An 18425-nucleotide genomic window follows, 5' to 3' on the forward strand; every position below is an offset into this window, starting at 1 on the left:
AAATTGCATAGAAAACAATAAATAAATTAACACAAAACATGTAGACAAATAATCCAAATGGAATATCCTTCACAAGATACCTAACATAATATTAATTTCAAAAATTCGGATAAAAAAATTAATTTTTAAATAAGACTTTCAATGCAATAATCAAATATTGATAACCAATTCTGTCAAACAATACTATTCCTTTGGATGGACTATTGCTTGCAAGAAAATAAAACTATGATTGTCAATTTATCACTACAAGCATCATACTTTTTTTTCTTTTTACTAAATTGTGTCTTTCTTTAGGTCACATATGTGCATAAATAACTTCACACAAATGCAATTTAATTAAATTAAGTTACACAACAATATACACTTTAGTAACATGATGCTCAATTAGGTGCTAGAACAAATTATATTATAGAAAAATCAATATATAATCCAAAAAGAGCTCAAGAATTCAAGAAACATGCTGTGATTTGAAAGTGTTGTGAAGTCTCTACAACAATCAATCATGTGCAAAGGGATGATTTATGGCCTCAATGAAAATGTCCTAATTTTTTTTAGACCATCGTCTTTCTTCTTGATAGAGAGAACAAAAATTGTTTTTTTTTATTATTATGGATAGAATGGATTTTCTAAGATTAAAATTTATGATATCATGCATATTATTCAAAATTTTTACCATTAGGTCAATCCTAATAAAACTTATGTTGTGTTTTGATATATTAGAAAGTATAACTAATTAAATTAATTTTTTTATAATTCTTTAATGTGACAATATTAAAACGTCCTCATTAAAACCCAGGTCATCCACTTCACCAAAAAAAACTCACATAATAAAATAACTTTAAGTTTGAACTTAATTTAATTCTAAAAACTGACATATAAAGAGAAAATTATTCTTACACATGATCCAATAACAATTGACCTGATAGGTCCAATAATAATCATTAAAATAAATTCTAATATCATTTTTTTATATCAACTCTAATATCATCTTAAAATTTAAATTTTGGTCTAACTCAAAATAACAAAACCATATAATTTAGTTTAACATCAATTTTAAATTTGGGCCTAAATCAAGTTTGACCGCTTGAAAGCTATGTCCATTAAGTTGAATAACTAATATAACTGTATTAAATATAATGCTCGCATTTAAAACGAGAGAAAAAAAAAAGTGAATTTCCTAATGAGTTGCCCTTTTCTTATCCCCTTTTTTTACCTTTCTAAGGCCTATTCTATGGGCCTTATCTTTCAACTATTAAAAAAATAAAATCAGATCATGGAACTTCCCCCTTCCCCGTCCCAGAAAAATAAATGCCCTCTTAATGTTTAATTTATCACGCAAAAAGGATCCAATAGGATATACCTTAACATATAATCTCAACAAGTAATCTTGTATGTAAATTTCTAGGATTTTAAAATTATCCGTTAGTTTCTATTTTTTAGACTCAACTGATGAGTTAAATTTTCCAATAAAGATTAATTATTGTAAAAATTGATAAACACTCTATATTAATAATATGATAATATAAAAATATAAAACATTTATTAATTAGTCCCTTTTTATACACAATGGCAATAAAAAATATAAAGTAAAAAGATGAGTAAAATGTATAACTTTTAATGAAATTAATAATTAACTAAAAAAATTACAATGTCAAACTAAAATGCTCTAGGTATATAATCTCAAAGACTAATTCAAAATTTTATTTTCATTTCAACATATGCTCCTAATATGTAAAGTTTCAATAGTTTATTGAATTATTTTATAGGCTAGACCCCCAAAATGACTACGATTATAAATCATTTTCCATTTCCTTTTCTATTTCCATCAACCATGATAGACGGAGCATGTCTTTATTGTGCTCATTTTATTCTGGCAACTTTATCACATTCTCTCCTTTTATTAAAAAAATTCTCTGAAAAATTCTCCTCAACATGGATTGACTTGATCGTTATTCGTTAATTAGTTGAAATGCCGTCTTCGACCAGCGTTTGTGACCCTTTTTTTTTAACTGACGGTGAACAAGGATTGCATAAGAGCCATCATCTGAAAATAATCACCAATCACTTTTTATTTTTATTTTTGTAAAATAGTTACACTGAGATTAAAACTTATGACTTAATACATATTATTCAAACATTCTACTACTACACCAATCCTAATAATTGTGCATCAATCATTTTTTTTTATAAACTTTATATAACCCTCAATTGAAAAGCATAAATTAATGTTTTTGGGTATTCAGATCCTAATAATTTTTTCCAACGAATGTTTTTTCATATACTTGAACTTGAAATTAAAAATTCCTAATCATGCGCTTAAGGATGAAGTTATTGTAAGTCTGTCACACATAATGCATCAATCACTTTTACTCTATGGAGATCAATTTTCTTTTGGTGCGCCTATGGAGGTATTTAATTAATTAGAATATTATATTTTTTTTCTCTTTACTTTATCCTTGCATGGTGACAGCATGTCTGACTCAGTAATAAAAAAAGTTGGACAAAACTCGAAGTCAACCAAGCCTTGCAAATGTGTCTATCAAGCCCCACACATGAAGCCCACCTGATTTGTACTCATATTTTGTGCTTATCCCAATTTCTAAAGTAGTCCTCTTCGGCTACTGCGTGTTACTTGGTTCTATCTCGTATGTATAATATAATCTTAATTCAAAGATGATTTTTCACACCCGTGTGAGATAGATAGGCTTCGAGAAGAGACATAGAAAGAATAAAAAGAGAGGAGAGAAAAAAAATGTAAGATATAGTAAGTAGTAAGATGAAGAAAAACTAAGTTATATATTCACCATGTAAACTATTTAGATTGTTATCTAATTATAATCAGTCATGTGATAAATTTATTAATTATTATGATAATTATTTTAAGAAACTATATTAATAATAAATTATGATTGAATAATAATATGAACCTAAATATATAATTATTAAACTCAAACAAAAAATGATTGTTAAAAGAATATAAGAAAAAGATGTGAGAAATCAAACTTGGATATTATTGAATATATGACCGATTAACCTTGCCACTTGGTTGATTTCGTTTCTCAAAACCGACTTTGCGGCCCTTGTTGTCGGACTCGGGTTGAATTCAAACTAAATCTCAAAAACCTCTCTTCTGTTCTATGGAACCTATAAAGTTTAAACTCACACTGAGCCAATTATGCTTCCAGCTGGGTCAAAAATATACACATAACGAAAGTAAAAAAGCAACAGAAACCTCTTATTCATAGTTTCATATTCTAGAAAGCAAAAACTAAGAAATTCATGCATGAAACATAAGTTTATTTGCATGAATACACCTTTTTTTTAAAGTTATTTGTTTTTGAGAAATTTTATTCTCACTAGGCTAAAATTATAAATGTTTACGAATTGTCAAGTAAATTACTTTAAAAATATTTAGATTGATAATATATTAAAATAAAATTCTCATAACAAATCTTTATATATATATATATATATATATATATATATATATATATATATATATAAAAGAATACAAATATTGATTCCATTATCTATTCTTATTTAATTTCTTCTCTCTTTCCTTATTTTTTAAAATTCAAATTTCAATCCAAAATTTAACCTGACTCTTTCTTTGTCCATTTTCACGTTCATGTCACTTTTTCTTTTTTTTTTCATTCCTTCTTCTCCATCCACCTTCCTAAACGTAAATTACTTTTGTCTGATCTCCACCAAGTTTCTTCAACAGGAAGATTTTATCTATGCTCCTTCTCATTCGCTATCAGTGCATGTTACGATGAGTCGGAACATTGTTCAACATCAATGGAAAACATTGTACGTCGCAGACTTGGAGGTGCACGACAATGTCTTTCCTTGCATGTACTTGGAGTGGAATTACTCCTCCATATCTTTCTTCTTCTTTTTTCTTACTTGCTTACTATTTTGGATCCTTTTTTTGACTTCGTTTGTTCTTGAAATGTTTTTACCTTTTGTCCCAAATATTAGCGGTGAGGGAGTTTAGGGCTTCCATTTCGAACAATTAATGTGGGAAAGATGATCCTCAATGTCACAGATTACAAAACATTCACTATCAAATTTATTTTATATTCATCTCTTTATACGTTTCTTTCCCTCCACTCTCTTGATTCTCTTTTTTATTCTGTTATTTTGTCTACATTTTGCGACTCTCTAATGTCATTTTTTTTTTCCAGTTTCGGGGTGTTACAGAGGGCATTCTCTATGGTTCCCCTTTTGCAGAACTTGAGCTTTTAACAACCTATTTGGGAGCAACCATGCGGAAAAACAGAAATGGCTTTGGTTGCAAGAGATGTGAAGTGGTTTCTTACTTTATTTTAATTTTAATTTTGCTTAGTCCGAAACAATTTTTTTGTGATTTTTCAAAGATAGGGTGGTTCTAAGCCGGGAGAGAAAAGGTATGATTCTATTTTTCCAAGCAAAATAAAGGTACTTCTTGGATTAATTAGTTTAATATTCTTTAATACTTTAATTAGTATGGTTTAATATGCAGACATTTGTTCACAATAATTAATGTCGATTAATTGCATGCTCTTTCTTTTCTTTTCTTTTTTGTCTAAACCATCTGGCCAGTCCATCGGGAGAAACACATCTAGGAATCTTAGTTAATCTAAAATTCATAAATAAGTAAAATCTAATAAAAAATTATCTCCATCAAAAATTAAATCCAGATAATATCTAAATAATTCAACTTTAATTTTAATATATTAATCAATTATGTTTAATCAGTTTTTTTTTCTTCCCTTTGAATACTGAAGAAATGTTTTCGTTGTTATGCCATGCTTTCTGTTTTTAGGTCTCTCTTATTTGTAAAGAGTACAGTTTCTTTTCAGAGAATCATGGATTTGTTGAGGTATATATACACTTAATTGCCTCAAAACTTTTCGGGTGAAAAACCCAAAACATTTCCTGTAGTTTAGTATTGACTTGATATAATTACAAATTATCTAAAATGAATGTTAAACTGTCAAATTGTTACAATTACTTTTAATATGATTTTTAACTTTTTCACCATGTATATTAACTTTTGACATGCGCCATGATTGATTTTCAGGTAAGGGATCTGGTTGGATATCATGGACAATTTTTCTTGCCCTTTTTATGTTATTAAGATTAAATTTCATGTTTTTGGTTTGCATATATCGTTTTTTCATTGTATGGTGTTACTTCTTTAGAGAATATTTTCAAAAGAAAGACCACCATGAAAAGGCATGACCAATTTGTCACTTTATATGTGTAGACAAATTTTGAGGTTTGCATATATCATTTTTCATTGTATGGTGTTGCTTCTTTGGATGATATTTTCAAAAGAAAGACCAAGGAAAGGCGTGACCAAGATTTTATTCATTTATATATTCTATTTATACTGCATTAATTTATTTTTTATTCATTTAAATTTAATGTATATAACTTTTATATAAAAGATGTTTAAATTTTTTTATATCAAAATATCCTTCATTTTTTAAAATTTAAAAGTATAAAAAAATATATTTTTTAAACAAATATATATACTATTTATGTGACACTAATCCATATTTATATCTATTAATTGCATGGGTAGTCATACTTTTATCTTGTGAAGGCGGATAATCATATTAGGACAAATCTATTTGAGTGATTATTTTATTTTCTTTATAACTATTAATTTTTTTACGTCAAAAGACTCTTATATTTAAATTTAATGTATATAAATTTTATATATGTTTAAAATTTTTTTATATTAAAATATTCTTTTTTTTAATTTAAAAGTATAAAATTGAATTTTTTAAACTATTGTATATTCTATTTATATTGTGTTAATTCATATGTATATTTATGTATTAGACCAGTAATCATATTAAGATTAATCAATTTGGGTAGTTATTCTTTTTTATAATAATGGATTTCTAAAAGTCAAGTGAGTATTCTATTATATCCACATATGAAAAACATGTATCCTAAAGAATTTATTATCTAAAATTCATAAGTCTAATATATATATATATATATATATATATATATATATAAAAGTAGTAGTTGTAAGAATAACTAAAGACAAGTATATTCAAATACATTCCTTCAAATGACAAGTTGTATGTTCCAATACAAGGGTTACAACACATAAGAGATTGAAAGATTTTTATATGTAATGAAGATGAAAATATTTTAAATATGACTTTAGATGTAATTTATTGTGAAATCTTTCAAAATTTGAATCAAATACTTACTTTTTATTATATTTTTATCATCTATTTGTTATCTAATTTCTGATGAATTATGATCATATTATCTTTTTATTTGTGTTGTCTTCAATATTAATGATTTGGTTTCAAATTTAAAGGATAATGCAACATAAGACACAATCTAAATAAAAACTTATACAACATGATCGAGATTTGAGAGTTTGACATCTTTGCTATAAGACAGTTACTTAAACAAAGCTTTCAATTTTGTAACACAACAATGTGTACTTGATGACATATATTTTCTTTTGAAAGGATACTTTATCACATATTCTTACATATTATATCTTGTATTGATTATACATTACATTATTGTCATTATTTTTTTACTTCATTATTGTCATTATTATTTACCACATTTTTCATAGAAAATTGCAATAAAATAAATTGAATCCATTTTACTTAGTTTTACATTTGTTCATGATCAAATTCACTATTCTTAATCCATCTTTTATATATTTTCTTTGATCAACTGTTTTGGACATGCCACCAACAATTGAAGAATTAAGGACATGTTTCAAGATTTTTTTAGTCATTTATGAAACACAATACATATATTACAGAAAAGATCATCTTTGTATTAACTCATTTTTTTAATTTGTCAGATAATACGGTAATTATTTTCTTATGTTATCTTACTTTTTTATATTGATCCATTTTTGGGATTTTTTATTTATTACATTTACAACATATAATTCAAGAAAAATACACTTAAATACCAAAAAAATTGGAGTGTTCCTTACCTTAAATAACGAGAGATTTTTTTTACTCAACTCATAAAGCAAACAAAAAAGGAATCTGCCTCGAATCAAAACAATTTATCCTCTCCCAACAAAAGGATGCACACTTTAACTTAATCAAGGCTTTCTCTAATATTAAGGGCTCGTTAGTCGTTGTTTGGGTCTAGCTCAAACTTTAGCACAAGCACTAAGTAAGCTGGTGAAGGAAAGACCTTTCTTTTCTACGCTACGATCTTTCTTTCTTTCTTCTCTTATGAAATTTCTAGTTACAGGAATCTTAGGAGGAAACATTTTTGTTTATATTACCATTTTTATACACACCTTCACATTAAATATGTACATACAAATTGTTCTTCTCCTGCATCACATGGATAAAAAAACTAGTGACAAAAAAATGAGAAGTGAGGTCGTGTTTTAGTCCAAACCTCTCCAATATTTTGTAGTCTAGTTTTTATAGTTATTAAAAATAAAAATTAATTATTATAATAAATAAATAGTTCAAATTATAACAATAATTAAATAAGAAAATTAAAATTACACAATTTATTAAAAACTAATTTTTTTAAAATATCATATTTTTTAGGGAAAATATCATGTTTTATGATTCATATTGTTTACTAATTTCTTTATGATATTTAATTGGGTCATTTTGTCTGATTTTTATTAGTAGGTCAACCTACCAAGTTTTGAAGCATATTAATTGACTCACTTTGTTATTCTCCAAGAGCAATGCATTTCTAATTATTATTTTTTATTGTCCGGAATTTAATCATTACAAATCATAAAATTGTGTTATTAATCATACACTCTTTATTTAACAACTCTTCATTTGTAATTTTATAATTTTTAGTAAATTTTATATTTTTTAATATATCAACAAGTTAGATAGTATATTATTAACTCAATTATTTTTAAAATCACATCAGACTAAATCGACCAATCTAACTAGTCTGATTGAAACTCCTCTATAGTGATTGGTAAAAAACCCAGTTCTTTTCATAACCATTTATAACCAATCAAAAGCTAATCAAATTGGTAGAAAGTTGTAAAATTTTAGTGTAATAAACTAGTTTGAAATTTGAATGCCATATTTTTAAAATCATTTTTTTAATATTTTTAATTTTTAATTTAATCTGAAATATTTTAAAAATAAATAAAAAATATTTTAAAATTACACATAAATATAAAATTTTTTCAATTATTATTATATTTTATCATAAAAACATATAATTTATTTAAATATAATAATTAACGTTTTTTTATATCAATATAATTTAACTAAGTTTCAACCAATAAACCATAAACAAATGCGCTTTCACCAAGTGAATAACCAATGGAATGTTAAATTACATTGATTAACACTCACAATTTTAGCGTGAATATAACTCCGCCACCATCCGAATTCAGAAATTTCCTACCTTTGATGGTTTGAAACACAATAACCCAAAGCAACAGTATTAGTAGAAGTCGACCTAATAGACTAAAACAGCTATTACTAACACGCCACGTGTCAATGCATGATGCACATTGCACACTTAAAAAAGTGATAATAGTGATAATGTGATAGACAGAATCTCGTGTCATCAAACGTAATTATTAATACATAAGTGCCACATCATTTCTTTAATTTAAATTATTTAAAAAATTCAATTCTCTTCTTCTCCTTCTCCCTTCACCTCCCCCCACCCCAACTTCAGCTGGGTGATTGTCTCCCTCTCTGACAAAGTCACTGGCAAAGGCTACCTCTACTCCCCGGGAATCACCGCCACAGAGGTCCAAGCTGTCAACACCGCCAACAAACTCTACCGCGGTGCCACCGCATATCTCAACATGGAGCTCAACGACTGCCACGGTGACCATAGCACCGTCTCTACTCTACTCCATGTTCTTCTTTACCTTTCTTCTTCTATTTGTCACCAAACCTACATGTGTGTGTTACAATTATGATGTTGTTGTTGTTTCTCACGAATACCATGTTCTATTGTTAGGCTCTAGTTTGTGTTTTGTAGTTGATAAATGATCCTACCTTGTGTGTGAAACCAAACTAGGTAGGGTCAAAAGGGTTGTGATTGGAATGAGGCACCCCTGCAACATCTCTGGGGCAATGCTATGGGGGCGCGGGGTTGAACGATGGTGGTGGTGTGGGGTTGGACGGCGGTAGTAGCGTGGGATTGTTTTTCATTGGAGAAGGGGAACTCACATTTTTTTTAATTGGATTTTTTTAAATAAATTCAATAATAAATAATGACACGACTTTCATTTGACTACATGTTAAGTGATTAAGCTTAATGACATGACATTTTTTTACCACATCATCACTTAATAGAATGAGACTAAAATCATATTTAAACCTTAAAGGTGCATAAGGACCAAAAGTGAATTTTAGATAATAACTTGAAAATGATCTATTTTTCAAGTATAAAAATCATATTTAAACCTTAAAGGTTTGAGTGAACAAGTTATTTATCTAAGTAATATTGAATTCGGTTTTTTAAATAAGATTTCGAATTTGAGCCTTGTGAACGGATAAGACGTAGTTGGAAGAAAAAAAAAACCCACTAAGAATAACCAATTAGATTCTCTAATAAAAATTAGTTATCAATAAAATTCCGTAGTAATAATCAGATAAAAAAAATTAAAGGTTTGAGTTTGACCGCCCAATGCAACATTGACAAACATAAAATTAGTAATCAGCGTCTATGACCGGTAAAAATCAAGGAAAATTTAGGCCATGCTTTCATACACCAACATCATCATCATGGCTTTTATCAAGAAAACGTCATTTCTATACTATATAATATATAATATATGCATATATATAAATCTTCTTAGACCTTAACATTTATTCAACAGAAACCCCTTACGAAAAGAAGCAACTCTTTTTCCTGTTCTTCCTATATTCTCCAAAAGCACCATCATTTCTAAACACATCATTTGAACTACTCTTTTCTTTCTACACAATGGAAGAAGTTGAAATCCCACAATATTTTGTTTGTCCCATTTCGTTTCAGATCATGGAGGACCCTGTGACTACTGTGACAGGCATAACATATGATAGAGAAAGCATAGAGCAGTGGTTGCTTAAGGCCAAAGATTGTGTGTGTCCTGTTTCCAAGCAACCATTGCCAAGAAGCTCTCAATACTTGACCCCTAATCACACACTTCGGAGGCTGATTCAAGCTTGGTGTTCAGCAAACACGGCCAATGGTGTTGATCGAATTCCGACCCCGAAAACGCCTTTGAGCATGATCCAAGTTCAGAAGCTTGTGAAGGGTCTTGAGGCTCCTTGTTCTTATCAAACATCGTTGGAGAAGTTGCATGCCTTGGCTACAATTGAGAGGAACAGAACTTGCATGGCTGAGGCTAGTGTGGCTAAGGCCATGATCAAATTGATTAACAAGAGTTTCAAAGAAGGAAACACAAACACCACCTGCATAGAAAAGGCTTTGAGAATTGTTCATGTTCTTTGGAGCAATGATCAATATAGCATGAAGACTCTAGTTGGGGAGGACTTAGACTTCATCAACTCTTTGACTTGGATTGTGAGGCTTCATTTGGATGAAAACAACATCAAGATGGTAAACGAAGCAATGCCCCTTTTGAAGTTGACAATTGAAGTTGTTGATTCAACCCTTTTGGGGAATTTAAGCCTTGAATTCTTCAAGGAAATGGTGAGAGTTTTGAGAAAGAAAAGACTCTCTCAACAAGCCATTAAATATGCTTTGTGGGTGCTTACAGAAACTAGCACTTTGGGTAGAAACAGAACAAGGATTGTTGAAGCAGGTGCAGTCACAGAACTCATAGAGCTTGAGCTTGAGAAACCAGAGAAGAACATGACAGAGCTCATATTCAATCTTCTGGCACTCCTGTGTTCTTGTGCTGATGGAAGAGAACAGTTTCTGCGACACGCTGCCGGCATTGCAGTGCTTTCTAAGAGGGTTTTCAGGGTTTCTGCTGCCACTGATGACAGAGCAATTCATGTGTTTTCAGTGATTGCCAAGTTTTCAGCATCAAATGAGGTTGTTCTAGAGATGTTGAGGGTTGGAGCTGTGTCAAAGCTTTGCATGGTGATGCAAGCAGATTGTGCTTCTTATTTGAAAGAGAAAGCAAGAGACATCCTTAGGTTGCACTCCAAAGTTTGGAACAATTCTCCCTGCATACAAAATGTGTTATAAATTATTCAATCATAATCATATAATAACATGCGACTTATTTTGTCACGTAAGATTATTAAGTTTAATTTTAAATTTTTTGCAATTAAAGCTTAAGAACTTCTTACAAATTTGATATTTTTTATTTTTAACTTAATATATTTTAGAAAGACACTTTAATCCTAATTAATTCTTTGTACTCAATTTAATCATTTATTTTAAAATGTTCAAGTAGTGATATTTAAAAAAAAAAATCAATTAGCTCCTTTAATTTAAAAAAAAATTTGTCTTAATCAATTTTTTTTTTGTCCAAATTGAGCTAACGTCATTAAGTTGTCAATTCTAGTAGATTTTGTTTATAAATTGTAATGATTTTAAACTGCGACTATATTTATTATTTTTTAAAATTAATAAAACATATAATAAACCTTAAATATAATTTTTAAAAAAGTGGGGATTTGTACCGTCACTATAATTAAAATAACACTCAGCCCAAACCTTTAGGGGAAGCAATTGGAAGAATAATAAGACTATGTTGTGAGTTCATTGTGTATGAAAATAATGAGTGGTTAGCAAAAGCATAGAGGATCAACCAAGAAGAAGGACACGCCCACTAAGTTTAAATTTAGGAAGATTAATAATTAATTAAAGATTAAAGTATTTCTTTAAAATATATTAAATAAAAATTAAAAATATTAAATTTGCAAAAAGTTTTTAAGGCTTTATTTACAAAAAAATAAAAAAATTAAACTTAATCATTTTATATAACAAAATAAATCACATAATATTATCTTATATAATTAGACAATATATAACGAATATCGATGTAATTTATTTAAAGTGACTACGAAGTACTAACTTTTAAAACACCTTTATATATTCACTGTACTTTAAACACAGCAAGTGGCTCGTATCAATTATTTGATAGCCGAAAGAAAATTGTTTAATGTTGATTAGGGATATGAATATACTAGCTAGCATTAGCAGCCGACAAAACACGTGTGTCTATTTCTTGTGTTACTTTACCTACTTATGTTCGCAGGTGATAATTAATAGGGTGATTTAGCCACACAAAAAACTCGTCAATGTTTTTCTTTTTCAAATAACATAAACGTGGTGAAAATAATCAAGAGATCAACTTATTTTATACGTTAAACGTTAAAATTGGTTTGCAACGAAACGCGTGTATGTTAACTCTCAGTTTTACTTTATTGCAAAACAAATTAAGCATGCAAACTTATTGAGTATTTAATCAAATTATATGGCTTTGAATTATCTAAAAAAAAAACATATTGGCTTTTTCAATAACAGGTATACTTTAAGCTTAAATATATGTTTTGAAATATTTTTTTAAGAGTTACTATTCTAACTTTAAAAAAATATTAGCATATTTCAAAAGTTTTTTTTTTTCAAATTACGTATTTATTATAATTTTTAGATATGTATGCTTAATTAAGAATATTTTTAATAAAAACATGACACGTACACACAAGTCATATATATATATATATATATGATTTATTTCCATTTAATAGGTTTTTGTAACCAAATTTGGTGTATGAAAAAAAAATATTATTATTAAGAAAATTAACCCCATCATTGTTTTTTACTTGAACAAAGTTTCCTGTATGTGTCGAAAATTCTTGTGATTCTAAAAAAGTAAAACAAAGGAAGCATATATGATCATACAAGGGCTTCACATATTTCTGATTCTGGTTTTAAGTAGTTAATTAATTATTATTAGCCTTATTGTTACTCCATCAGTATCTTTTTAACTGTCAGATTTTTGAAAGAAAAAAAAATATTTCTATTTATCTATGGCAAGAATTCCCCACATCACCAGATGAGTGTGACAAGTCTCCTTGTCTCGTCAATTTACTAGTTTTTCAAAATTAAAATTTATTATAAGAATATTCTGACACCTGATTTCTGACATTGAAAAACATTATATGAACACCTAATATATTATTTGATACTTAGAGAGAGGCAGAAAAAAATAAATATAAATATAATAAGAATTATGACATGATAAAAAAAGCGATAAAAAAATTATTAAAAAGATATTTAAAATAATAAAATATTTATGTATGATTGTGGATATTTTAGGATATACTCCACGTCCAAGGTTGCTTGTTTGGTGAGAGCATGCAACTAAGAATAACTTGTGGTATATAAGAAAGTTTCAGGCTGAATAATAAAAGAATTTGAGAATAAGACCACTGCACAACCTCTAATGTTTCGATGGAAACTAATGGCTCAAATACTGATCTTGCATGTCATTTTCATGGATCACGATCAGTTTCACCGTCAAATCTTTAAATTATAATCTATCTTTAGTTGATTTGTTAATGCGGAAGATTGAGAATATTGGTGTAGGATTATACTAATTCTAATTGTATTGAGAATATTGGTGTATGATTATACTAATTCTAATTGTATTGAGAATATTACTACATGTTTATGCTGATCTTAATTGATTTTATATGTAATAATTTTGATTATATTTTAACTTTTTTTTATATCTTGATCCTTGATTATTGGGATCACTTATTTTTAGGATAAATAATTATATCAGATATGTTAGGAGATGTTATAGGAGAAATCTTAACTAAGTGGTTGGATGACCTTGTATATATATCTATCGATTGTTTCAAATAGAGGCAGAACAACAAATTCCATTTATTGTTTTCTTATGGTATCAGAGTCAAGCTCTGATTAAAAAAAATGAGTGTCGAAGAATGACAAATAAGCACGATGAAGGATCAGAAATGGTAAAGAGAACACCATCTCTATATGATCTAAGTTCGAATGACAATCCTGGAAGTGTGATCATCCAAGTCCAAACATGGGGTGCTTATCAGGACCGTGGGAGAGACATAAGTATGCGTGCAAATGCTGCCCAGACTTCCAATGGAGGAACTATTCTGCCAGTAATGGATACAAACAAGGACGGGTTGATAGGTTTGAGCAGTGAGCAGTGGTAAACTCTGGTTGATCTTCTGAACAATCATAAGGGAAGCACCATAGAAAGAATGACAGGTAAAAACACGGTGTGGATTATTGATACATGAGCCTCTAATCATATGACAGGAGATTTGAGACTTCTTCATGAGCTGAAAGTTATGCAAGGATGTCTTGTGGGACTACCAAATGGAGAACAAGTTGTCGCAACTAAGGAAAGAATTGTAACTCTCGAAGGAGGCTTGAAGTTTATCAATGCGTTATATGTGCCCGGATTAAATTTCAATTTAATATCAGTGTCTCAATTGATAGATGATACAAACTATATAGTCCAGGTCACTAACTCTTTGTGTGTTATGAAGGATCGCACTTTGAGGACTCTAATTGGAATGGGTGAACGAAGAGATGGGCTCTACTATTTTAAAGGGATTCATCATGAAAAAGTTTTCAAAATAGGTGATATGTCTTTATTTGATCTTTGGCACAAGCGTATGGGGCACTCTTCCTTGAAGATTACTCAGTTAATTCCAAATATTGATAGTAGTGTAACTGGAAATAAAGCATGTGATGTATGTCAAAGGGCAAAGCAAATTAGAGATAGTTTTCCTTTGAGCAGTCATAAAGCTAGTAGTAGTTTTGAATTAGTTCACTGTGATTTGTGGAGGCCTTACAAAACACCATCCTCTTGTGGAGCTTATTATTTTTTAACTATAGTAGATAATTTTTCTCGTGCTGTCTAGATTTATTTGTTGCTTGATAAAAAGGAAGTGTCATGAGTCTTGTTGAATTTTATTGCTTTAGTAGAAAGATAATATGAGAAACAAATCAAAATAATTCAAAGTGATAATGGAACTGAATTTACATGTTTAAGAATGCAATTTCTTGAGCGTGGCATTGTTTTTCAGACATCATGCGTGGGAACCCCCCAGCAAATGGTAGAGTGGAAAGAAAGCATAGACATATCCTTAATGTTGCTCGTGCTTTGAGATTTCAAGGTAACCTACCTATTTCTTTTTGGGGTGAGTGCATCTTAACAGCTAGATATCTAATAAATAGAACGCCAACACCATTGTTGAATGGAAAAACTCCCTATGAGGTGCTTAATGGGCAGCCAAATTTTTATGATCAATTAAGGGTGTTTGGGTCTTTATGTTATGCTCATAATCAAGGTAAGAAGGGCAACAAGTTTGCTGGCAGAAGTAAAAAGTGTGTGTTTGTGGAGTACCCTCATGGATAGAAAGGATGGAAGTTTTTTGATCTAGATAACAAAACTTACTTTGTGTCAAGAGATGCTAATTTTTTTGAGAATGAGTTTCCTTTTCTTTCCACTGGTAATGTTACAGCCAGAAGTGTTGAAACTGAAATTGAAAATGCAGTGAGGAGTCAGAGGTGGCTACAGAAGATACGATTCTTGAAGTAAAGGGGGTGTCAAATTGGAGCTCACTCAAGATGTTGAAACATCAAGAGAAGTACATCATGATGATGATGATGATGATGATGAATCTGAACCAAATAATGAGGAATCTCTTGGCTGAGGTAAACGTAGCAGAATTCCCTCTGTGAAGCTACAAGATTTTGTGACTTATATTGTCCACAAGATGAGCCCATCCGATTGTTCACTTTCTCCACAGTGAAAATCAGGTGTGCCCTATCCTATAACACATTATATGAGTTGTGATAAATTTTCTATCCAGCATCGCAGGTTTCTTGCTACTGTGATTACAGAGAAAGAACCAACAACATTCTCAGAGGAAGTTAAAGATGGTAGATGGCGCTCTGCTATGCAACATGAAATACAAGCTCTTGAAGACAATCACACATGGACTGTGTGTCCTCTTCCAACAAATAAAAAGGCCTTGGGATGTAAATGGATCTACAAGATCAAGTACCATTCTGATGGCACTATAGAACAATTTAAAGCTCGCCTAGTCATTCTTGGAAACCATTAAGTGGAAGGAATCGATTACATTGAAACATTTGCTCTTGTGGCCAAATTGGTCACTGTTCGGATTGTTTTAGTTGTTGTTGCAGCAAAGGGGTGGAATCTTCATCAAATGGGTGTGCATAATATATTTCTTCATGGTGAGTTGCAAGAGGAAGTGTTCATGAAATTACCTCCTGAATTTCGCACTGCTCAACCAGATATGGTGTGCAAGATAGCAAAATCATTATATGGCTTAAAACAAGCTCCCCGTTGCTGGTTTGCTAAACTTTCCTCAGCTCTCAAGGATTACGGATTTTGCCAATCCTACTCAAATTATTCCTTATTCACTTTAATTGATAAAGATGTGCAACTTGTGGTTCTGGTTTACGTCGATCATCTAATCATTTGTGAAAATAATTCTATATCTATTTAACGCTTCAAGAATTATTTGAGTCAATGTTTTCATACGAAGGAAGAACAACCATATTAGTAGAAATTTAGCTATTATTATTTGTAGAAATTTAGGTAGGAATATCACATGTGCACGCTGATCAATTAATTTCATATATTTCATATGAGTTCAATTAGGATAAATTAAACATCATTATTTTATAATTTGATAAATTGACGTGATGATTAAACACTTTATGTTCATATGCTATAGAAATAATCTATTTAATAAGAAATTTCGTGTTCGATTTTATGGTGTGGGAAAATCCTTCATGCCTGCATAAGTCACTAATGAGATTATTCTCTAATCTAAGGAGGTGAGAGATACTCGTAGTAGGAAAAAAATTACCATTATTTTATGAATACCGTGCATAGATATTTTCTTAAAGAGAAAAAAAGACCTCTCTTATTTAATAACCTAGTCGAGTATTAGTTTTTCCATTTTCTAATGTGATTCATTTTAATTTTAATTTTCACGTATAATAAATTGCTGGAGTTATCTTTGTTAGTTTGTTTTTTGTTTTTTCAGAAAAATCCTTGATTGTTAAACTTGTAGTCAAACAACTTGATGCAAGTAGACAGCGATCGACATGCATATAATTTTCCAGTCTAAAACTTTTTTGTTTACTAGTCAAAGTATGATACAAGCAAATTTTATGTATATATGTTGGGTAAAGCATCACATCTTTATGTTTTCTGCCCTCGTCTGTCATTTATTTAAATGGGAATGATGCAAAGTGGGTGACTTATTTCCAGCACCAACTTAAGGTGGAGAATATTCGAAGTAAAAAAAAAAATCCAACGATATTTGTAAGGCTCTTGCTATTTACACCGTTTTTTAAGTACACCCCCATATCCTCATTCTACCTCTCAATTAACTATTTTATCCTTTTTCTTAAAGAAGTAAACTCTTTTTGCTTTTGAGAAATGTATTTCTGCAATAATATATATCTATTATGGAAATGTATATATGGAACTATGATTCATAGACCTAGAGATATACTTCCAAAATAGGTATATATTTTTCAATAAAATATCACTTAAGAATTAAGATGGCTGACGAGAAATAAAAATAATAATAAACATTTATCTTATACTCATGTTTATTAGTCTTGTTTTCATTCTATCATTAGTGTTCTTTAAAATCTAGCTAAAATCTTATTTTTATTTTATCTTTATTATTCTTTAAACCCTCATTTCAAACTATCTCCACCATATATTCATTATATAATATTGCATTGTCATCATTATTATACAATATTTTGCATTTTTTTTTCATATGACAATGCATTTTAAAGTATGTTCATCACACTCACAAACCCCGTATAATTCAATAAACATAACAAGACATTTCAAGACCTTGAATTGTTGCAAACAACTCACCAAAAACTCATGAAGGTGAATCTCATTATCTCAACAAAAGTCATCTCTAATGATAAAACCACATTATCTCAATCGCACTCATATCATCATAGATTCATTAAGATCCCAAAATAATTAATTTAGGCAAGAAAAATAATCATTAATCACATCTACATCAAAACTAGTCACTGGACTCATAATTGGTCATTGGACTCAACATTAATCATTGGACTCAAATTTAGTCATTGGATTCAAAACTAATCAATGGACATGAAACTAATCAGTGGATGCAAATCCTACAAAATTTCAAAATTATGTAGAATTGCCTTTCATAACTTCCAAATCATCTCAAAACAAAATTAAACTTTTCTATTAATTCCAATACACAAGCAACATCAGAACTCTTACAAATAGGAATTTGTCATTAATATTCATCAAATAATCAAGAACCTCAATTTCAAACTCAAAATCTCAAATGCTCAAACTTCCATTTTTAAACAACATGATTCATTCTCAAGCAACATTTAAACCAATCCAAAGTAACCTAAGCATGGAAAAATGTAAAACTTCTCTTACCCATCAAACTTAATGAACTGCTTCGAGA

At 29.4% G+C, this 18425-nt stretch overlaps 1 protein-coding gene across 1 annotated transcript; it reads left to right on the forward strand.

The window, feature by feature from the left end:
- Window positions 1-9538: 9538 nt before the first annotated feature.
- LOC100787426 (E3 ubiquitin-protein ligase PUB24) lies at window positions 9539-11230 on the forward strand. The gene has a single exon (XM_003540771.3). It carries the CDS (start codon window positions 9934-9936, stop codon window positions 11146-11148), a length of 1215 nt encoding a protein of 404 aa, XP_003540819.1. The 5' UTR covers window positions 9539-9933; the 3' UTR covers window positions 11149-11230.
- Window positions 11231-18425: the final 7195 nt, after the last annotated feature.

The sequence above is a fragment of the Glycine max genome, chromosome 12 (genome assembly GCF_000004515.6).
Source record: "Glycine max cultivar Williams 82 chromosome 12, Glycine_max_v4.0, whole genome shotgun sequence".
Taxonomy (NCBI): domain Eukaryota; kingdom Viridiplantae; phylum Streptophyta; class Magnoliopsida; order Fabales; family Fabaceae; genus Glycine; species Glycine max.